This window comes from Apteryx mantelli, chromosome 4 (assembly GCF_036417845.1).
Source record: "Apteryx mantelli isolate bAptMan1 chromosome 4, bAptMan1.hap1, whole genome shotgun sequence".
NCBI lineage: Eukaryota > Metazoa > Chordata > Aves > Apterygiformes > Apterygidae > Apteryx > Apteryx mantelli.
The window spans coordinates 53920286-53945147 of NC_089981.1; the positions used below are offsets into that span (position 1 = coordinate 53920286).

Genomic DNA, 24862 nt, shown 5'->3' on the forward strand with positions numbered 1-24862 from the left:
TGCTGAATATTTTATAAATATGTCACTTACAAGACTTTAAATGTAGGATGCTGGCATTCTACACGACAAAGTATACAAAAAGAACACAAAAGATGCTGTTACTCATGACATGTTGTAGCTGTTAAAGCACAGTAGAAGGAGCAGAGAATTAATAATAAAAAGAATAGGTTCAGAACTGAAATTTCTGGAATATCTTTTTATTTAAAACTATTTGCTTACCAGATAGGCATACATAAAAATTGCTTTTAGACTTTTAACCACATTTTTCCTTCCAGTTTTAAAGACTTAATGTTAATTTCTGACCACACTAACACCAATTTTATATCTATGATGCAGTAATGATTCCAAACGGAAGCCTCAGATCTTCTAAAACACTGGTACTATAGAGAAGAAAATGTCATCTTGAATAATCCCTAGTTAGCATGGCAGAGACAGATAAGATGGACACAAACTCTGGGATACATTTGCAGCAGGGGGGCAATTAACATGTTTGATGCAGCAGGGGAAAAAAAATAGAACCTGTGTGCCACGGGGAATCCTGGCATGTCTTAGCCAGCTCTGGATCATTGTGACCAAGATTACAGTTACTAACAAGTATCCTGAGAACACCTGAAAAAATGACCAAGTTCTCTTTTTCTAGGGTAAAGTGACTTTTCTTCTCCTTCACCTCTTTAAATCTCTAGAATATTTCAGTAGCCACAATCTAGCGTTCAGTAATTTCAGTGAAAATCCTATTTGAATTTGGGAGAACCAAAGCATTATGTATGTCCACTAAATTTGTGATTGCATATGTATTCTTATGACTCTGGGTGCACTGCTTCCCATTACCTATTTTGCTCATCTTTTAAAGTATCTACTCTTGAAAATAAAGAAGTGTACTTTTTAATTGTGCATTCTGAGAGCGTCTTAAATTTAACACATTAGATACACTGGAGAAAGAAAAGGTTCCAGCAAATAAGGTCACTTGCCCAGAAAACTAGGGGAACTAATTAGGAGAACAAAGCAAAGTTGCACATACTTTCATGTCCCAATATCTGTCTATATAAAAGAGCTCATGATACTACTGTAGCTCCTTTAGGCTCTCAAAGGACGCTAAATAAGTAACTCTGATAGTAGCAGTTAATAAGCAGTATAATAAATAGTTACCTAATGGTAATAAACAGTTGCAATTTTATGTTTCATGGTGATAGAAAGTATGACACATTTCACTCCAGAAATGCAGACATCCAGCCTTTGTTCAAGAATCAGGTAGGATTGTTTTGGTCTTCCAAGTCTAAAAGTGACATTTTGGGGAGAGCTCACAGCAATTTGGGGCAGCTAATCTAGGCATCTAAATTACAGATCCTTGTGGAGGTTGATTCAGAAAACTCTGTGGACTCACTCACTATACGTTTAAAGAATGGCAAACATCTGAAGATTCCACTGAATACTGCTGCTTACAGAATGGTCAGCATAATTTTTAAATCTTATATACAAATACCCAAATAAAACTTCCAGCACAAAACTAGCTGAAGTACCAATCACTCCCACAGCTACAAATTTAAAAATACTTTTGCATAACTTAGGACAAATCTTTCTGTTTTGCAGCCAAGCAATAAATCCTAACACCTTATCTCCCCAAGCCATCATCTTGACAGAGGTTTATTTTAATCACTTGAGAATAATTCCTTTAAAATATAAGTTCTTCAAATTATATGGTCATACATAGAGCCTAAAAGTCTTTTTATCACACTCTAAAACATATAAATGCATTGCAAATTGGCACCTGGAAATCAAGGCTTCATTTTCTAAACATTAAATATTTCATTTTCAATTAATGTTTATGTAGGTTGAATATTTACTTCAAAGGATATGAATTCTCATTCTCTGAGTCAGTATTGCTACTATTATTTATTTGTGCAAAGCCAATGATATGCTTTGTTAAAAACTTTATCTGAAGTACTGCCTAATGCAAACAATTTCCAGTGCACAATAGCAAGAACTTTCATTGTTCAAGAACAACGCTACATATTCTCGAGCACCATCTACTGGCACTTCTTTATTGACTACTTCACACTTTAAGATATTTCTAATTAAGTGCTGTAAAATAATGGCATTTTTAGAAAAGCAGAATGACAGCTATATACATCAAATAATTAGTCATTTGAATCCTCAGTATGGCAAAGATACCCAGGAATTATATTATGCAGTTGAGCCCTTGAAATTAAGTCACATTGGGAATTACAATAAACAAAACGAAATCTTGGAGGCAGACAGGATGAGCGCTAAAATTCCAAAATATGGAGATACGTTAATTTTGTAATTAGTCACCGTGCTGGTTTCTCTATGTTTTGTTAGTTGCTTGAGAAACATCAGAAACACCTCCACAATGTCATACCCAATGAAAAAGAGTTGGCATTTGGTAAGAAGGAATTTTCTCCTTGTTTTGTTAGTTGCTTGACATACGTCACAAACAAGAGAACAACATCAATTTCAGTGAGAAACATTTGACATTCGGTATGAAGAGATTCTTGCTATGTGTTCTCCAAGACAATTGTGTTAGATGGGCTGACTCTTCATAATGTAACTGACTAGTGCTATAGCTACTCACAGTAACTGATTTTCTGTTGAAGATAATGTTCAGTTTAACAGTTTCTAAAAGCACATGATTAATTGTGTAACTACATTATGCAATCCCTTCCACTAAACTACGAAAACTAAATGGAACAGGTTTCTTTAGTTTTTTTATTATTATTATTATTAAAGTGAAACTCATCCACTACCATATTTTCAGGACAAAATATCCAAAAACTCTCACAAGATACAATAGCAATATAAGGCAAGGATGCATGCCAGCAAGATCCAGTCTGACTACTTGGAGACTGAAATTCCATTTTTAATTAAAGTATGACTGGGATGGTAGAACCAGTTGCCAATGCTGAAATCACCTATTTATTCATGGTCATATTTTGTGCAAGCACCTTCAGAGTGACTTTCCCCCACTAGTCTGGCAACCACTGTAGCCATTCTTGCCAAAGGCACTATTCCTCTTAATAAAAACATCAAGTGCAGGACAAAATCAGCAACAGGCTTGCAAGAAAACCCCAGAATCAGTCTTAAGGCAATTTGAAAACTGAATTTGGCACCAGGTCACTGCACCAGCAGTTAGTATAAGTAAATATTTACTATAGGATTTCAAATGCAGAGTGATATATTGAGTATTACATATCTACAGCACATGGAAGTGAGATATATTCTCTTCATCTGTTTTCTAAAAGCTGTGGTATTTACTTTAAAAAATAGAAAGATTAACAGCAGTTCAATGTGTAGCTCAGTGATACAGGCATCTAGGATAAGAACTGCATTATTCATGGCCCAAAAGGAATCCCTGTGACTCTGATCTTGCCCAAGTAGCATCAGGCAGTCTAAGAAAGCAACTACAGACAAAAAACAACTTTTCATCAAACTTACCAAAATCACAACTGATTTGGTTCAAAAACCACAATTGATTTGGTTCAAAAAGAATAAAAATGCGCATCAACTTGTTTAGATGCAAGCAGAATCCAGTTTCAAATATACTAAAATGATATATATTGCCCTCAGTATGCACATCAAGTTGCCACTGATGTTAGTTCCCATTGCAAGATTTCTATACACAGTCTGAGGGCCACACATAGCTCTAAAAAGTAAAACAAATACTCAAACATGTCTAACATTAAAATTTCAGCTAAGCAATGTAACTGAATACAAATATTCAGGATGGAGAACAAAACCACGATTCAGCCCTCCAAAACAGGTGTTGCATGCACAAAGACCTCACAGTACGTATCAAATGGAAAAATGGAATCCAAATCCTTTCATATTTGGAACAAAGTGACTGAAAAGCTACTTCCTGACTGAAACATAGATGATGCACATTTCACGTCCCCACACTTAGAGGATACTATCACACAAATCTCCTCAGAATACTTTAAAAGCACCTAAAGTGTTTTAAATGTGCACATAAAATGATCAAAAGGACTAAATATTCATTGACATTTAGCTGAGATTTGCTAAATTTTAACACTCTATTTGCATATATGCCTTGCATATATAAGTAACTTAGTTTTATTACATGAGACATTCAGCTGCTAGTGATAGACTTAACAATTGTATCTGCTGATCCTATTCCAGTCTCATTGACTAGTCTAGAAAGCTTTGAAACACCCTGAAATTCCCTGAGGATCTCAATTCATTTACTTTAACATTGGGAATTTGTCTGGAGTGCATTTGCGTATTCAAAAGAGAAACCACTGGGGACAGAGGATTATTTCTTCCCACTTGTGGACATCAGTGCTTGTGCTACTTTTCAAACACAGGAATTTACCTTGTATTCATGATACCCACTGTCAGAGTTTATGAAGCATTTTTCCAGTAGCAGCAAGCAACAGTTATTCAAAGAATTGCCACAGAGGAAAATGTAGAAAGGAGGTATTGCACTTGTCAATCCACTTACAGAAACCAGAACTTAAGAAGGCAGTTTAATGCAATATGGCTACTTTAGTGCAGAATTGTATCTCAGTTGCAAAATCAGTTCAGGAAAAGAGTAATGCTTTTTAAAAGGAGGAGAAGACAAGGGCGAAAAGGCAATGGATCAACTTCCTCTGAGCTGAGAGACAGACGACATGCTCAGGAAGTGTTCAGAGCTCAGTAGAAGCAGTGGGATGTGGAGCAGAACTGAAAAAAACTGATGTTTTAAAAAGGCTTGACGCATTCACCTCAGCTTGTCCCACCTGACAGTTCTTGTACAATCCAGTGATCAGTGTGGGTTAAAAGTCCCTTTCTGCGCCAGGTTGCTGAGGTGTTAACTGGTGGAAACCTGAACTTTTGAAGTTATTCAGCAAGCTAGTCAAGAAAGTCATCATCACACTTATTTTTAACATTTGCTGTTTTCCATTGGACAAGGACAAGAATTTCAGTTGTGGATAAACAGCTCTTTATCAGACATCTGAACTGGTGAAAAAGCCATGATCCAAACAGCCAGGATCTCTCAACTTTAATTCCAGTTCAGATACTATTCTATCTACATCTTCTTCCTTCACACTGTCACACTGCGTGTGGTGAGACCAAAAGACTGCGCACCTTGTCTGCCATGCTGCAATGGTAGAGTCACAGAGAAGTCAGTTTCTTTTAATACTAAGCAAAAACTTTAGTATCAAACTCAGAAAAACAACCATATGCCTAAATCCAGCTTGTCTCTTTCACTGTTTTTCTGCAGCACTTCCAGATTCTCAAACTGGAGCCAGAAATTAGCTATAGCTCCTCATAAATAGATAAGCAGTTGTCACACACCACTATGCCATCCACAGAGAACAGGTGCATCCAGAACCGAACCAGAATCTAAGTATCAAATTTTATCTTTCCCTTTCAGTATATATTCATTGTACCTTTCATTGTGCTAAGCCATAGAAGTCTCTGCTCATCTAACTCTTTCTTCATTACATGTGAGCCAGAATTTTATCTACCTTTCTTTTACTGTAATCTCTTGATGCTACAGTATTAACAGGAATCAACAAGTAATAAAAAGCTATTATGATCATTAGAGTATGCAGAGGAAAAGTAGCCAACTTATGCTTACGTGTGTGCCAGAAACCGGAATACACATTCTTTCCAGTTCACAAACACTTCAGAAAGGAATTCTGGTCCTGGCATTCTTGGGAAAAATCCCGTACCTATGCCTGAAGGACATTTAGTTCCAGCAATGGTTTTTTTGTGTTTTTTTTTGGCAAAATTACTGAAAGTTGTCATTTTAAAAGTAAATAAAATCGACACATCTTATTAATGTCTTGAAAAAGACACACATTTCAGGTAATACATTTTCAGCCAAATACTCAAGCTCTTTTTCAGTACTTGCTCAGGGAAAGCTTATTGAAGTCAACAGTTTTGCTGAGTGAGGACTGCAGGATTTGTTTCTAGGAGTCATCGAAATAGTGTGTTTACTGAAGCAGTAGCAAAAATAAAAGCAGTCACTGTGAATCATCCAACCTAACTATTTCCTTTAAAGGCTAACATTCAGCCAGATAATTCTATTAGATCTTTTCAGACTTGGAGGGAGTGGTCTTCAGGAGATATTTGGATAACCTACAAGAAGCGTACAGACATGCTTGAGACAGCATAGATCTTGCATGAAACTAAAAAATACATTCTTTACCTCTTCTTTTTGTGAGTGTGAAGGGAGACTAAGGACAGTGGGAAGTTTCTGCCAAGATGAAGGCAGAGTGGATTTCTGGAAGGAAACAGGCTTTCACCAAAAGAAAAGGGAAAGAATAAATAAGGTGGAAAAAGAAGCCAAGAGTTTCCACTGAAAGGAAGAAAAACTATTAAAGGGAAAGAAGAGGTAAAAGTAAAAATAGCTGCTTTGCAGACTTGTCATTTCCTCTTCCTCTTTTTGTTTGACAGGGCCTTCTACTTCTGTATTTTACTTACTTTTACTTTACTTTACTCTTCTTTTGCTCAGGCGTTTGCTTTTAAATTCCACTCCCTTTCACTTTTCCATTGGTGTCCCTTCTATGAAGAGAGCAGGCACAGATACTGATTCCTAGAGAAGTGATGTTAACACTCTTCAACTACTTTGCAGCCCTCTCAAGAGCCTGGGGATAAGAGCAATTCTAGAAGTAGCCATATTTGAGCAAACAGGTAGTCCAGTTTGTCTCATGTCTGGTGTCTGACACTAGGCAGTTTCCAGATGCATTTGAGGAAAGCACAGAATCTCCCATTCCTTGACAACATGCCCAGAGGAAAATACATTTTCTAGTATTTGTTGATTTACCTAAGTTGGTCTCTTCTCTGATCCACTCCTTAACTGGCATGTGTTAACTTTTCTTCTGTATTTCTTCTGTTTCTATGTTTCTCCTATGTTTCTTCTATTACTTCTTTCTCTTCTATATTTGCTGAGCTTTATGTTATATTTGCTGAGGTTTATGACTGGGACCACTAGGCTTCATCACAATATAGTGCTGGTATGTGCCCTACTCCTTCAGTCTCCCATGTCCCTTGTTGAAAGCAGACAAAACACCAACCCACATGTGTTCATTTGTAGGTAGACAATATTCAAAGTCATTCCTTTGCAAGTACTCCTTAAGAAGAAAAAACAAAGAGGAAAATATTTCAAATATAATGAAGCTTACAAAAAACAATGATTTCCAGGAGCCAAAATGGCACTACAAAATGGCCAGAAAATTAACTGAAATATGTCTGTTTTCATGGATTTGGCACTTTGAGCTCTCATATTATTTTTTAAGTATCAATAAGAGCACCACATATTTCTTTCAGATCCTGTCACATGATCTCGAAGAGAAATCACAATTTTTATCCTTAGTTCAGCACACGCCTCTGAGCAGTTTTCTCATGAAGAAAGATTCAGAGTGTTTCATTTGCAGAGTATATCAATCTTTTTTCAATCACTTGCATCCAAATGATAGATCTGATATGTTTCCAGGAGATTTAATCTAGGGAAGTCATCTATGGATCTGACTCAAGAGAACAGGCAAGAACACTGAAGTCAAAACCCCTCTGCCTGAGCACCCATCCATTATCCAAACGATACAATCAGGGTGCATGCTCATCAAAGCAACATTCCCAACCCCTAGATACAAGATGTCCTGAAATATGGAATATTCAGCTTCAGATGCTCTTGGCACACATGACAGTGGTCAGTTTAGGTTACACAGTCTTTCTCTGATAAATTAGTGTAATTATTTCAGTGTGTTCCTTCAGTAGGCCTGCTCTCCGGAATATATTGTTCTTGGAATTCTTTCTACTTCAGCTACAATATCAGTGACAGGGAAACACAAAAGAACAAAGTTCTTTCATTTAGATAACCACCCTGCAGTTGGCCAATCCCAAAGTAATAACATAGCTACCAAAGATTTCTGGCAGCTGTGCTTACTAAATAGATTTGGCTTTACTGCACCAGTGTACGTGTGCGTATCCAGATCCTAAACACCTATCCTTGTTCATTATTCCATCACCATTTACATAACTCAGCTTTCTGGTGTCTTGAAAAGAAAAATTTGTGTCCTGGAAAGAACATCTGTTTTCCAGTAGAATTAGATTTTGGGGACAGATACTATAGCTATTTCAGAAAAGACTTTTAAGTAATGGGACACATTCTGGCTAAGGCAGCTTCCTAAAAAGAAACTTTCAGAACAGTCGCGTCCTGTCTAGAATCACTACATCTCTTTATTCACATGAAGAAAAACAGCACAGTTTCAAAGTGGTGAATGTGATTCGTGTCCATACTACAGCTTTCCTTTCAATAACTATGATACCTTGATCATTGAGAAGCATTTGCAAACCAAAAGTGGGCCTAGTCTTGACCAAATGGAAACTTTCTGAGGAAATTCATCTTTGCCAGTGAAAACTCTGCCAGGAAATGTTTCTTAGATGCAGGATGTTAATCAGATAGAGTCCTCCTGCTAGAATATCTAGTTGTCCTGTGGCTACAACACTGATCTAACACCGAAGGTCTATCCTTGCATCACATCAGGTGAACGAGGACGTCACTTGTGTTTCCCACCTCCTAGTATTGTCTATTGAGTTATTGGCTGTTGCAGATCAGTTTCCTTGGAGCAGTTATGCTCCTCCATTGGATGTCTTTCTCTTAAAAATACATAAAAATATTTCTAAATAAAAGAAAAACTGGAAAAGGCTTATCCCACAAAGAGTAGAAGGATTTGGAAAAATTCAGTTTTCATTACCCAAACTATTTCCCTGGCAGCAATTTTTACAGGACAATGCTAGCCTTCAATAAGATTTAGCTTAAGGCAGGGTAAGCAACAAAATGTTGGTCTATTCTACCAGCTTCTCCACAGTGCCACCAGCAGTTCCTGAATATAAAACAAATACAAATGGATCTTTGAGCTGGAAGGGAAGCCAAACATGCTGTAAAATAAAGGATGCTGAGTCAACTAGCATCCTTTCTGCAACTATACCTTGTGTTTACTGGGTGAGCATGGGGATTGAACACAAATATTCCTTTCTTTCCAAAATTACTGCAAAGAGATATGACTACATCCAAAGTCCAAAGAAGTAAAAAAGGGGTCCCCCTCTGGCCATCACTTGCCAGTCCTGCTCTGAAGAGCAGAGAAGAGGGAAAGTTCATAATTTTTAGGGTTGGATTCATAGATTTAAAATATTAACAAAATTATTTCTTATAATAATCCTGAAAATGTGGATTGATTTTGAGTCAGTCCTGGTGTATCACAACCAACTGTGTATTAAATACAAGCTACGTTCCTTAGTCATGAATGAATGGGTGCATCACAGGATTATTTGACTGTATGAATGCAACACCAATAATTAGCTTTTCAATGAAAATATTCATAACTCATGCATTCATATTCATGCAAATTAGTGAAGATTTGCTTTAAATTCACTATTGTTGCAAATATTACTGGTAATGTTTTAATTAGCAGAAATATTAATGCAAAGGAAAGGTACCAGATATGTAATTGGTATAAAGTATTGATTTGAAATGTGAATAAGTCAGAGAAACATGGTAGCACTCAGTTACCTCTAGAATCAGAGCTGAGCCACAGACTCCAGATTCAGATTAGGGTTTGGAACATCCAGCATCTGAGACTTTTGAATCAAAGGTTTTGATCTGTTATAAAGGTTTGGTTCAGCCTGTACATGGTACATACTAGTCTGAATGAGATTTTTGAAACTCTTTCACAAAAAAAAAAAAAAAAAAAAACAACACTAAAACATTTTGGATCCAGATATTTTGATTTAGTCTGCATTTTAAATGAAACTAGTACTTGCTTGCATACAATCTTGTGTTCACTCCCTTTAGCATCACAGTGTAACATCATCTGGTAGCACTATATAGATATAAAAAATCTTACCTAAAACCATACAATTCCACTAAAATGGCAAGCAGTGACCTGGACACCACTCAATTTAGAATTCTAGCCAACTTCCTATCATGAAATCTGATGACACCTTTTCAAGATGTAACATGGTAACATAAATAAATACCAAGAGATTATCATTTCAATTCCACATCTCTAATATGTAGGTTTGCCTTTAATCAAAGCAACAGTTCTGGAAGTCTTTAAGAGAGTAACAAAGTAACTGAGATGTCAAATCTACAGTGTATTATTGTATTTTAAGGGCAACTGTATCTTTAGATGGTTCTCTAGAGAGGTGAGAGCCAACAGGAAGAACATTCAGCATCATTTCTGTCTATTTTGATTTGAAGACTTAAAGGCTGTATGACAAGATACCCTCTCTTAACCACTGTTGGGATATATTTATTTACAGCTGGAATGATAATTACATAGATGGTTCTTTTAAGCTGAAGCATGGTTCTTCCTTTTCACTTTAAAATATGGGTGATATACCAAATCTGTCATTACAAGTGGTGTTTTCTTTTTCCTGATACTATATAAGACTGCCAGCTTGCCAACTCAGCAAAGATATCAACAAGTACTTGTTTTGTGGACCAGATGAAAAGAAAACAAGTGCATTTCAGTTTTAAAACTTCAGTATTTGAAAAAAAAAATACACTTTTCAAATAAATTCTATAGAGCAACAGGAGTGCAGCGACGACCAGCAGAACTGGACTTAGCATACTACTTGGCATGAATTAGATTGCTGTTATCCTGGATGTTTAAAAAAAAAAAAATTGTAGCAGTATGTGGTAATTTGTATAAACAAACACTTTTTCCATATGAGAAGTACTGCATAGCGCAAACTTGCTAAGGCATTATTAGAACAATATATACTGGAGATATGGGATGTATAAATCTGTCTTGGTGGTTGGTATACAAAGAAGAGAGAGCTCCACACCTTCTCCCTTGCCTTTTGTATCTTTTTATTTCCAAATACAAGCAGATTCTGCTGTATTTGATTTCTGATTCAGGACTTGATTTGATTTTAATTCTGATTTATTTTGAGAAATCAAGCAAGAACACCAGAAAAAGAATTGAGCAGGGTGCTGGTGTTGTCCAAAGAAGATGAATGAGTTCTTGATCATCATTAATCCAAAGGGACACAGGTAGGACAAAACACCTCTCTCTCTCCAGGGATGGGATTGCGGTTTAGTTTTCATGCACTTTCAGAGGAAACGGTACCTGTCTCATAGGAGAGGGATACTGTGGCAGTAACCTGTCAAGGCTATGACCACATATTGCAGGGAAGGAATGTATGCCTCTTTAAACAAAACTGAACTATGGTCCACAGATGACTATGTCACATTCATTTTTAATTACTGTTACAGGATTTTTGATATCAGTACCTATAAATTAGGAATAGCTGGGTGCAAGCACTCAATTTCTGAACACATGCTTGGATGCCAAATATTCGCTAGCTTGTAAGGTACCTGAAAAAGCTCTCAAGAAGAAGTATTTTATAACTTACTATAGACTAAATTAATATTACAGTGCTATACATATTCTAAAAATCAATTGGTTTGAGTAGAAAAAGATCTCCTTTCAGCAGCTGTTTTTAAATCACTAGATTTTTATAAAAATACAAAGAAAAGCAAAACAGCTTTCTATTAAGTTTTATGGGATTTTCTTTTTACCATAAATAAAAATCAAAAATCACATCTAAACTAAAATAAAAACATCTAAATAACAAGATTTAGAATATCTGATTTCTGGTAGAGGCCTGGCTCAAAGTTCTGTCTTCACTATCTGTCTTTTCTAACCATTATAGCATTACATATTTTCATACATTAAAACCAGATCCATTAATATAAACCAGAAATTAGTTCCATGTGCTTCCATATAAAATATTGCCTCTTCTCATGTTTAATAAATTTCCCATTTGAAGAAATGTAAACTGATATAATGATCCAGCAAAGCACTTAAGTACATGTTTAAGTTCACACACATCAGTGGTAGTCTTCAGGGTCTAAACAAGGCTGCTATCCCTCTATCTCTGCTGGAGTCTTTCAGTATAATTTAAATCACCTTACTAAAGTGGAAAGGAGACAGAATAAGCTTATTGCTGCCATTTAGTGTAGGCAATATTGGGAACCAGTTTTAGAGCATCTTGAACAGACCCCAGTGTACTTCCAGCATGCCAGAGGAATGGTTTCTCTTCGGGTCCTGAATAGCCTGAGATAAAACATGAAAATGGAGGTTGGCCAGAAAGTCAGCAGTGTTCAATTAATCAAAAGAACTTCACAAGTAGTTCAGGATGGGCTATCATGCTTCAACTCCCAGTTTCCCCAGGGACTGCAAATACTGCTTTTTACAGCAATTAATCTCATCCATATCTTGCCTTTCTTGATGAAACGTCCTTCTGATGATTATTTTGACTGAAATTAACCATTAAGACCACATTCATAATTGTGATATTTTATCCTTTATCTGAAAGCAACAAGTAATAGAATCAAACTGAATTGTCTGCTTCTTCTTTCAATTCCTGTTTCCTGCCTGATCACCTCTTATATTCTCATCTTCCCTTGCCTTCCTTCACTTAATATACCAGTTTACAAATAATGTTTTCTTTTTCAGTATTCATCTTTCTTTTCTTTGACTTTCTTTCCTTTTCTTCCTTCTTTTCTGTAGGGGAAGAAGTAGGGGAGAGACCCGGTCATGGTAGGCGGAGCACTGCTGCCGGAAAAGAAGGCGGGGCTTTACAGCATTATAAAAGAGCAGGACACGCTTCATTAAACGCCATTTTGCCACTCCTCATATTGGTGTCTGTGTGGTGATGGTCCGGGGTCTGGGGAGAAGGCCCCGTGCCTCCTCGGTAAGAACGAGAACGGTAACAAGTGGTGACCCCGACGTGATTCCGAGGAGGCGGCTCGGCCGGCGTAGGCACCGGGAGCGTGAGGAAGGGATCCGGATCCGGAACTATGGAGGCCATATGTAAGGTAGTGATGGCCTGCGCCAAGGAATGGCGGGCGCCGCTGAAGGCGAGCGCGATACGAGCGTGCGTAGAGAGGCTCGTAAAGGAGGGAGCGATTACTTCTCCTATGGAGATTTTGCAGGAGGACCGTTGGCCGCAATGCACGGCCGCCTTGGCGGAGACCCCTATGAGCGGGGGGTCGGCGAAGGATTTGAAGGTGTGGGGACTGATACGCATGCTCCTGCAGAGGGCGAGGGAAGAGCGGGAGACGTGGAAGGCAGCTAGGGAGGCGCTGGGAGGTAGTGGAGTGGTGGCGGAGGCGCAGGAGACGGGAGGACATGAAGGGATGGAGGGGAAGGCGTCGTCAGAAGAGGGCTCGGAGGCGTCCGAGGAGCGGGAGAAGGAGCCCTGTGACAGCCGGCTGGTCATGCCCGCCGGACTGGAGAGCTCGAGCTCGCAACCATCTCTGCCATCGCCACCCCCTCAGTACCCCTGGGACGAGCTGAGGCAGGCGAGGGGCGAGGGGCGCCCCTGCCCGGCTGCCCACAGCGGCCCTGATGGGGAGGACAGAGGGAGGATTAGGAGACCGGAGGACTGGTTGCCCGGGGCTCTAATGGTGCCCCATGAGAGTTGGGGCCAAGGCGCGGCCGCGCCCAAGAATGGCGACGAGGGCCCGAGCGGGAGAGGGAAGCGAGTCACGTTTCGAGAGACGGGGCACCCAGAAAGGAGAGGACCAGGAGGGGAAGATGAGATGGAACAGCTGGTTAAGCAACTCCAGGGCGTTTATCGAGGGGAGGAGCGAGAAGAGGGAGCAGAGGAGGAGGGGGAAGGACGAAGTGAGGGAGAAGGCGGGGCGGAGGAAACAGAAGTCGGTTTGGAGCAGGCGTTGCGGTTAATGCGGAGGTTGGAAAGGGAAGTGCAGAAGCAACAACGATTGCTGCAACAAATGGCCAGCACCCGGCCCCGGGGGCATGCCGGTGAGGAGAGGCCCCGAGCGGAATTGTATCTGCCGGACTGGCAGCTATCGGCGGGAGCTGTGACGCTGCGGGGCCTGAAACTCACTGCGCCCCCAGAGGCGCCAACGGCCATGCCGGTGAGAGTGGCCCCTGGGGGCCTGGTCGAGTGGACACCCATCGACCCGAAGGCAGTGAACCAGCTGTCGAAGTGTGTCGCAGAGCAGGGCCTGAGGCACCGGGATACACAGGCGGCCTTGGATACAGTGTTCTCGGCGTCCTTAACCCCGTCTGATTGCCGAATGCTGGCCCGAGCGGTGCTGGCCCCCTCCCAAGCCCTTTTGTTGGCCGATTACACCAGGAGCTGACGATAGGAACTCGGGACCAAAACCATCCACTTTACGGGTCAACCTTAAACCGCCTGAAAGGCAGCGACAACGCCATGACTACTTCACAGCAACAGGCCGCCATGCTGACGGCGGGAGAGATACGAGCCGTCACGACTGCGGCACGTGCCGCGTATGAGGATCTGGCGCGTGTGGTGACGAAGACAGACCCGTGGGTGGCGGTGAAGCAACGGCTAACGGAGTCATTCTCCGCTTTTTGTGACCGCCTTTACGCCGCTATTGAAAGTGCGGAAGTACCTGAGGCGGTGAAAGCCTCACTGATGCTGGAGTGCCTAAAAAATCAGGCGAACGACGACGTTAAGGAGATCATCCGGCGAGCCCCGAGAGATTTGGGACCTACCCAATTAATGAAATACGTGCTGGAGGAGCAGAACCGGTTGCCTGCAAGGGAAATCCGCACCGTTGTCGCCACAGCCATGGCGGCCCAGGCCGCGGTCGTGCAGTCGAAGACATGCTTTGGGTGTGGTCAGCAGGGCCACATCCGCGCGGCCTGCCCGAGGGCCCGTCAAAGGCTGGGAGCCACTCCAACCCCGCAGATAACGTGTTGGGCTTGTGGCAGGCCGGGGCACCGGGCACGTGAATGTCGCCGCATGGCGCCGGGAAACGGGCGGTGGGGAGGCCAGTCGGGGACCCCTCCCTGTGCCCAAGGGAAAGCCCCGGCTGCCGTGTATACCCAAGAGAGGGGGGGGAATCCGAACGACGAGGGCCCAGGACAGTGGCCCTGGTACTAGACTGCAGCCGTCGGCCGGGGGCCACGGTCACTTTAGAGAACCCCTGGGCCCATCCCCCGAGCTTGCGTCTGAAGATGTTGGTGGATACTGGGGCCGATGTCACATGCATCCCTCTCCGCATGTGGCCGAAAAACTGGCCGGCGGACCAGGGAGGAAGTCTCATCGGGGTGGGAGGCAACGCGAAGGCGTACCGCTCGCAGTTCGCGTTGAAACTCACCCTGCATGACCCTGACGCGAAACAGCATGACGTGCCAACCCAAGCGACAATTACGCCTTATGTCACCGAAATTGCTGACCCGGTACTAGGCCGAGACGCGCTCAGCCAACTCAATATCAAGATCAGAAATTTTTGATGGGGGCCACTGGGACCGCCGCTAATAAGATCAGGGCTATACCCTTAAAATGGAAAAATGATGACCCGATATGGACTGACCAGTGGCCCCTGACTTCGGAAAAATTGGAAGCGGCGCAGAAGATAGTGGCTCGTGAACTGGAGCAAGGGCACCTAGAGCCCAGCAATAGCCCTTGGAACTCTCCGATTTTTGTGATCCCAAAAAAGACTAAGGACAGTTACCGGTTGTTACATGACCTGAGACGGATTAATCAACAGATGTGTGACTTTGGACAATTACAACCGGGACTGCCGGTACTGACGGCAATTCCCGAAAATTGGCCGACTATGGCAGTAGACATCAAAGATTGCTTCTTCTCGATCCCGCTGCACTCGCGAGACAGAGAGAGATTCGCGTTCACAGTCCCGTCGGTGAATAAACAGGAGCCGGCGCGACGATACCAGTGGACGGTGCTCCCACAGGGCATGAAGAACTCACCTGCGATTTGCCAACGCGTTGTAGCCGACGCAATAGCCCCGGTACGATCGCTACATGCGGCTGGGGTCATGATCCACTACATGGATGATATCTTGATAGCAGCACCCTGCGCAGAAGGGCTGCGGGAGATGGCAGCCGACTTGAGGAGGTGTTTGGTTGCGGCCTCACTGGCGATAAACGAGGCAAAGGTCCAGAAGGGACCAGGCATTAAGTTTCTAGGGGCGGAGATTGGACACTCGCAGATAAAGCCGCTGCCCATAACTTTGAACCCAGACGTCCGCACCCTGCATGACGCTCAGGCGCTAGTGGGAAGCCTCCAGTGGCTCCAGAATATGGTGCCCATAACACCGAGCCATATGCAACCGCTGTACGAAATGCTGAAGGGCAGGAACCCATGGGAGGAGAAGCAACTGACCGCAGAGGCCAAGAAGACTCTGAAGAACATCTCTGAGATGCTGAGCCACCCATCGGTGCAGCGCTGGGACCCTGCTGATAAGATCACGCTCTACCCAGTGCTGAACCGGCAAGGTGGCATGGCTGTGCTCGGACAAGGACAACCAGAGCGGATGCGAGTGATCTGGTGGGTCACGCCCACGCGGCCGGCTGGAGCATTTGTGCCGCATTCCAGCCTCTTAGCACGAATGATCACTAAGGGGCGGAAGACATGTATCTCTGCATTCGCACGTGAACCGGACGCGATTGCCCTGCCTTTCAAGAAGGGCACCGATGCACAGACAGAGACCTTCGCCGCGGCGATGGCGATGGCCATGGAAGGATTTCCAGGAGAAATCCAGCATCTCCCGCGCCTCCAGCCGTTGAGGCACCTGGACATTATAGAGGTTGGCGGGCCTGCTCGAGTGCTTCCTACTCCGAAACCGGGGAACACCGTTTTCACGGATGCCTCCTCCAAGACCCAGACAGCGGCCGTCGCCTGGCAGCAGAATGGAGAATGGAAAGAGGCCACCTTTCGAGCGGCAGACGTCAGTGTTCAGTACCTTGAAGCCAAGGCTGTAGAAATGGCCTTGAGGATGTTCCCTGATGACCACCTGAATATCGCCACAGATTCCATTTTCACGTACAACCTGGTGAGACAAATGGCCACGCGGGGTTGGGCGGGCACGCCGATCGCCACAATGTTAGAAGATGCCTTGCAGGCGCGGACTGGCACGGTTTGTATTACGCACATCCGGAGCCACAGCAAAATACCGGGCTACTATCAAGAAGGCAACGCGGAAGCCGATAAGGCGGCCGGCAGAGTGATGACCCTGCGGGAGGCCAGGGACCTCCATGAGTGGCTGCACGTCGGAGCCAAGGCCCTGGCCAAGACTTGCCACATCCCCATCTCTGAAGCCAGAGGCGTGGTCGCCACGTGCCCGTACTGCTGCAGGCGGCCTTTGCAGGAGGGAGGGATGAACGTCCGAGGCCTGATGGCGAATCAAGTCTGGCAGACCGACTTTACCTTATGTCAGAGGCTCCGACCAGATCCCTGGCTGGCAGTCACGGTGGACACATACAGCGGCATGATCGTAGCCACGCAGCACAGGAAAACCACGAGCCGAGCGGCCCAAAAGCACTGGGCGTACGCTATAGCTGTGCTGGGGCTACCTCAGACCATCAAAACCGATAATGGATCCGCATTCACATCGGCGAGCACCGAAGGGTGGGCGCAGCGATGGGGAATCAAAATAGTCCACGGCATACCATACAATAGCACGGGGCAAGCCATAGTCGAGAGAGCCAACAGAACTCTTAAACAGAAAATTGATGTGTTGGGAGAGGGGGAGGGCATCCCCGAGCACTCAGCCATCCCCAGAGAGAAACAAACTGAAATTTTACAAAAAGCACTGTACGCCCTAAACCATCACCTCCGAGGGGAGAATAGTCATGAACCAGTAGCAAAACATTGTGGGGGGACGAACCCAACGGAGGGTCCCGAGGTACGGGTCAAGAATCCCACGACGGGGGAATGGGAGACCGGGTGGAGACTATTAACGCAGGGCAGAGGTTATGCTGCGGTCGCGAGCGCGGAAGGGGGCCCGGAGACCACGAGGTGGGTCCCCACACGATGGGTAAGGCCGTTTTTACGCAAGTTAGAAGCTCATCGAAACAACTCTGACGCCTGAACTACAGGCCGTGCTACCGCGCCCTCCATCGAGTGCCAGAGGACTGCCCCCGTCTTCGGAATGTGCACTGGGCCCACCCCTGTTGCCTTTAACGGTCGAGGTTATATATGTGTCTCCGCAGATCGTGGTCCAGTGAAGGTACCCAGCAGGAACGCGAAACCTGTCTTGACTCACCATGACTCATCCAACGGGCAAGAGGATGGGAAACCTGATGCTGGGGGTACTGCTCCCAGTGGTAATGACACTTCACCGGATTGACCCCAGGCCCAACATGTGGGTAACCTGGGCGAACGAGACGGGCCAGCAAGCGTTCTGCTTGTCACTGGCCTCAGCTACCCGACCCTTTAGAACGTGTTTAGTAGGGGTCCCAAGCTTTAGCGCGGCGGCTTTCTCGGGCTTTGCTACCGGCAATTGTAAAAAGAGTATCTCAACCGCTACCTGCAGTGCTACGCTCATTAATAGTTTAAACGTAACTCTGCCCTGGAACCCGCAAGAATTAGATCTGCTCGGGGCAATGCGTATCGGAAACGCGTCCAAAAACTGGACACAAACGTGTCTAGTCTTTGGGGGGGGGCCCGGGCTTCGGAGGAAGTAGAGAGGGGATTACGCCACGCAATTGGACTAATATCAGCCCTATGGACGAGCATTATCGAAACTTAAGCGCCTTTTGCGGCATCGATGGACCCACCAAAAAACCCCTAGGAGCTTATGGGTCCGAGAACAGACCCTTCCAGGGCCCATACAATATAGGGCCCCCCAGGGGATTACCGCCTGGAGTATTTCTTATATGTGGGGACCGTGCTTGGCAGGGCATTCCTGGGAATGCGTATGGGGGACCGTGCTATCTGGGAAAATTGACACTATTGGCCCCGGATACCAATTGGTGGAAGAATGTCACAAGTGTGAAGATTGCTACCCGCCGCAAGAGAGCTGTTACTGGCTTATCCCCCGACTGTGATGACAGGGTGTCCCTGTTAAGCCCCACAGAGCGAGTGTTTCTATCCCTTTTTGTACCCGGGGCAGCCGCCGGCAACGCCCTGAAACAGATCGGGCGTTTGGCCTGCTGGGCGGAAAAACAAGCCAATGTCACCACGCAGGTGATAGAAAGCCTGCTAGAAGACCAAAATGGCCTAAGGCATGCCATCCTGCAAGACCGGGCTGCAATTGACTTTCTATTGCTAGCTCAGGGCCATGGCTGCGAGGACTTTGAAGGCATGTGCTGCATGAACTTATCCGACCACGGAGAATCGATTCATAAGCAGTTGCAGTGGCTGAAGGAGCACGCCGGTAAGATCCGCCAGGATCATGGGTTTCTAGACGGATGGCTGGCAGGCATATTTGGGAACCTGCCGCAGTGGCTGGTAGGGCTGCTTGCTGAAGGGGTACGCATTGTGCTGATCCTCCTGGCGGTAGGAATATGCTTATGTATCTTGCTTAGCTGCATTAAGGGAGCATTGCGGAAGATGATCGGTCAGGTTTGGGTTGCTCACCTGCGGGAGGGAGACGCAGGCGGGGACTACGTTGCCCTCGTGGAAATGAACGGCCCCGCTTACGAACGCGTGGGGGCATAACCAACAGCGCCCAGGAGAAAGGAGAAGGTCAGCAGGACCGCAAGGAACGCAAGAAGCTGCCCGGGGACGATCCCGCGTGACTAAGTGACTGCTATGCTACGCTAAGTGACTGCTATGCTACGCATGAGCCTAAAAGCGGTGGATGGGAGAGGGGGAGATGTAGGGGAAGAAGTAGGGGAGAGACCCGGTCATGGTAGGCGGAGCACTGCTGCCGGAAAAGAAGGCGGGGCTTTACAGCATTATAAAAGAGCAGGACACGCTTCATTAAACGCCATTTTGCCACTCCTCATATTGGTGTCTGTGTGGTGATGGTCCGGGGTCTGGGGAGAAGGCCCCGTGCCTCCTCGGTAAGAACGAGAACGGTAACACTTTCCTTCCTTTCTTCCTCTCTCATTCTTTCTTTCTTGTCCTTTTCTTCTATCATTCACTTACCATTTTCTTCAACTTTTCACTCTTTCATGCCATGATCTCTTTTTTCTAATTTACTAGATTTTTCTCTCCTTCAAAAATAATGGGCAAGAGCATGCATATGCGTATAATGAAATCTGATTTTTCTTTTTTAACTAAGCTAACTTCCATAGGGTTCAGCCTTTTAAATTTTTTCCTTTTAGCAAATGACAGTTGTCACTGTTCACAATTATTAAGCAAAGCAAAGTAAAACTAAAAACATAGTATTAGAAAAATATTTATGGAGATGTACACAAAAGTTAGCATACACACATACACATACATGCACACCAAATAAAATACAAATATACAGATATACAAATGCTATATAAATACTTGTAAACTCTTTTCCTGGAGAATAAATAGAAGGAAATTCAATGTTCAGCAGTGCTGAATCTCTATTCACCTGAAGCATACATCCTTCTTTAAATTTGGGCCTTGAAGTTATTTGTGTTTTTTGAGAATAAGCTTTAAATTTTTCTTTATGTTCAACACACATTACAAAGATGTTTATCTTAAAGAAAAAACATCACACAGCTGTATTTTTAAGCAAACAAAGCATTTTGGTTTCTTTGTATGACTGAATATTTTGTAACTTGAGGAGAAAAACTAGCAGTTATGGTGCGACAGAGTCACTGTTATTTAGATGCTTAAATAGAATCCTGTGGTGGTGCTGGTCAGCTACAATCAGCTGAAATCTTTTGCTGAACAAAGGTGCCCTCTGAAAACATCCCTCTGAAAAGAAAAGTGCTGTAAGGAGGCACCACCTGTCAGGAAGAAATATTACATGGAGACATGAAGACTCAACTTCTTTTTCCAAGTAAAGGGGGTTAGATCGGTACAAGAGTCCTGCTCCACTGAAAACTTTTATAAACCATATGGCTACTCGGAAGTGAATATAGCCATATTCAACTCAGTGCCATAAGAAACGGGAGGAACAAGCTGACATAGGTGCTCAGCTAAAACAAAAATTACATAAAATTTAATGTGAAGTTGAGACATTGCATGAAATTGCTTCATATTCCAAGACTCTTTAAAGTATATTATGCATGCTGCTATTGTTCAGTATGAGTCACCTGTTACCTTTCTCAATTATTCTCTCCACAAAATGGATACTCAAAAATCACAGACAAAATCTCATTTAATAGCTAGATAATGTAAGAATACAAAGCCCTTCACCTTAGGGACATGGAAGAGCTAATAACTTAACTGCTCTCTCCAGTCTGCTGCTCAGATTGAAACTGAGGAATATGTGTTACAGTTGCACCTCTCCTGTAGGACTCTGATAGTCACTCCAATTATGCAGAGGCACGTTCAGTGACTACGTGCAGTATTTGCCAGAAGTGAAGGCGTGATCTTCCAAGACACTACCCAAAAGAGTGGAAGAAAAAAAAAATAGAGGGAGAGAGACCTTTAATTTCTAAATGACAAGAATGCAATCCATAAAACCTATTGCAGTCAAACATCTTTTTTTTTTTTTTTTAAATAGGATCACTCCTTACATCATATTGGGAAAAATACGAAGTAACTTATTGCTAAAATGATGTATTTAGAAATTGTCATCAAAACAAACCCACTGTAAAGAAAACATCACACAAAACCTTCTGAAACTTGTGAATAAATTTTCAGAACCAGCTTGGTGACTTTATCCATCAACATGGATACTTTTGCTTACTTTTTTGCAATATTCAAATTTAGTGAAGTCTGAAGACTGGTTCTCTTACATCAGCCCACACAAAAGAAGCCAGAGGGAGACCTCAAGCCACCTCTCTGTTCCCTTTGTCTGTGGCCAAACATGTGCGCAGCCAATTCTTCAAAACAAATTTTAACATCCTGAAAGCTGCTCTAATTTGTACCAGTCGGTGAGGTTCTAAAGGAGCTGTCTTTGTGGCCGTAGCTTATAGGGCTCAGGAAAGCAGCAGTCATGACTCCATGCTGATGCTGGCAAGGAGACTGAATATAGCTTATTCTGGCTCTGTGCTGTGAGGCATCCCACCCACAACTTCAGGAAAGTATCAGGTATCATTGTGGTGCAAAGTCTTAATGGCAATGTTTCTGGAATCTGGTATTTCACATTCTTGTTTATAAACCTATATAAGTTATTACCAGTTTGCATTTACTGTGTATTGTATTAACAAACAGATAAAATGAATAATTTTAGAAAGAGAAGGACTGGATCCTGAGGCAGGAGATCTGTAGGGAGAAAGAGTTTAAAATGCATTCTTTTTATCTTGGTTTGAAGATGCTCAGTATTGACATTTCAGCTTGCTATTTATTTTTACAGTTTTTATATTTATGCTCCCCACCTTTTCTTCTTCTTCTTTTTTTTTTTTTATTAAACAGAAGGAATGTGCATATATAATTAAATGCATTTTCCTATGTCTGTAGCTACGTAAACTTAAAATATAATTACAGGACTTCTTTGTTGAAGTCATATTTTACACCTTTTTTCCCCTCATGCCTACTAGGCAGTGATTTTCTTTCTTAGACAGGGATTATTCTCTTTCAAATTTATCATTCCCAACCACTCATTTGGTGGAGCACAGCAAGCTTTTTCAATCACTCCTTTTTGCTGACAGTGCATATGAGGTTGCAGAACTCAGTGTCGTCTTCACATGAGAATCCTTTTGGTACAATTTTAGTGCGAATTTGAAATGATGCAGATATAATCTTACATGAGGATATTTTGATTTCAATACCACAAAACCTTTTTAGGTTTGATTACATCACACAGAAAGAGTTCTTAGCTAATGTAAGCAAGCAATTCCTAACCTGTAATAAAAGTGTTAATGTAACAGATTATACCCATGTAAGAGTTTAAATGGTTTGTCTCTTTGTTGAGACAAAGTACTAGACAATGACGTGCTCTGTACAGACATAGCAGAAGCATCCAGATGACAGCTGTCCATGTTGTCTTCACTGGTTCAGATAACACAGCTCTTTTATAATAGTATGTCTGCATTTCTTACCATTTTTTAAAGGAAAAAAAATATTCCTTCAGCTGAAATTCTACCATGGCTATAAGTTGTTATATTGCTAACAATCTCTTTAAAAGCTTGTTATAGAGGTCTGGTAAGCACCAGCCTGTAATAAAAATTTTGTAGTAAATCATATCTCATATTATATTTTCAATATGCATGACAAATTCTCTGTGTTTTTAATCATCTAAGGAACAATAATGACACATGCCAAGGTAGTCAGATAAGTCCAAGGAGCCAGTCCTGCTTACATTGAACGAATAGGTACTTGGATAGGAGACTCACATGGTTGAAAATTAAATGAAAGCATTCTGGGGGAAAATTTGGTACAGAAAAAACAAGATTTTTCTCACCTGAAGGGGAAAAAACCCCACTGGTCAGAAGAGGCTGAAAATGAAGTTTATCATCTGAAGGACTGACAGTTTGTTTAGTAATCCAATAACAGAATTACAATTCAGTGATAGAATCCTACAGTGGATTCCCCATGGATAGATTATTTTCATCTACATTGAGGCAGTTTTGATATGAAAGTATTAACAAATTAAATCTGCAAATACTTTGTGCTATTTTTGTCAGGTTCTTGTGCTCTGAACACTCCATTTTCTGCTTTCTATTTCAACCTATGAAACATGTAAGGGTAAGCAGTGGTAGTTCATAGTTTCAGAAATGCTCAGGTTGGCTTTTCTGTGGAGTAAAGGAATATTTTAGATCATAAATGTTAAGGAACTACCAGAAATGGAATTTTAAGGTCAGGAAAAGGTGGGTTAGCTGTTGATGATGTGAACACTGAGCAAGAAAGTGTGCATCATTTTTAAGGGCTTTGGTAAGAGTACAGGCAAAGAGTTTTAGATAATACTAAAAAAAAAAAAAAAAAAAGTCAATTCATAATCCTTGGCTCATCAGCTAATCAACAAAAGCCTTTCCTTAAAGTTGCTTTTGCTCTTCACTTGACAATTCCATGCATTGCAAATAGAGGTAGTAATACGCATAGAGGTAGCACACACCCACAGAAGTCTTCAGAAGCCTCAATTGCTTTTAAATCATAATACTTCATGAATACATGTTATATTAAAAGTCTGCTTAGCCTTCTATTAGTCATGCTTTTAGTCTTGATTTATGGAGAACTCTGATCCTTCAATTCCTACTAAGTTTCATGAAAATGATTCTGCTTTCAACAGGATTTGAGAGTAGATTGCACTTTCTGTGGTCATTTTTTTTTCTATATAGAGACACTCTAGGTATTTATCAATTTATAGAACCTGTCTGTTTATAATAAGGGGGAGGGAGGCACAAAAAACAGGTAGAAGAAAGAAAATCAAAATAATTTACCTGGTGACCAGAGAACAACACTGCTTTATCTACTGCAGGTGAGTGAAAACACTGAGAAGGATAATCTTGTGTTCCACAACCCAAACTTTTCTCCAAATAGAAGATTGCTAGGGGAGATCCTGGATCACAGGGTTTTTATGGGTATATGAGGAATTACCCAATTGCCATCCTTCTTAGAAGACTAACTGACTGTCTATGTTTATCTTGCATTCAGTAGACCCCACTGTAGCTGATTTGCACAGATTCAGACTTCCCCTTCCAGCCAAATTGTCTACCTAAGTTTATACTGATTTTTTTCCAGTTATGATATCTGTAAGTCCTAAAGATTAGGTAATAAAATAATTAGTACTCCACTTTACTCCTAGAAAACCTTCATCCATTATGTGGAGACATTTTTCAGCACTGAAAATCTTTTTCTATTCAATTAAACGGATCAAGTTTTAAAAGTAACTGTGATCAGATCAAATGTGTGATTTGTGTTAGCATATTTTCTAACACCCCATGGAGGTTTCTTGAAAATCAAATCTTTCAATGCCTCTTTATACTTTGGGACATTAGTAGCATAAAAAATAAATACCAGAAATACAGTTTCCATAGGAACAAGCCAGTAATTAATGACATGCTTGTTACTATGGGAGCAGGATGGAGCCAATAGAAATTGTGTATAA

General features: G+C 42.5%; 1 protein-coding gene across 1 annotated transcript; it reads left to right on the forward strand.

The window, feature by feature from the left end:
- The first annotated feature begins 18058 nt into the window (after window positions 1–18058).
- On the forward strand, window positions 18059–19688 carry LOC136991993 (syncytin-A-like). Its single transcript, XM_067295583.1, has one exon. The coding sequence runs from the start codon at window positions 18505–18507 to the stop codon at window positions 19438–19440; it is 936 nt and encodes a 311-aa protein (XP_067151684.1). The 5' UTR covers window positions 18059–18504; the 3' UTR covers window positions 19441–19688.
- Window positions 19689–24862: the final 5174 nt, after the last annotated feature.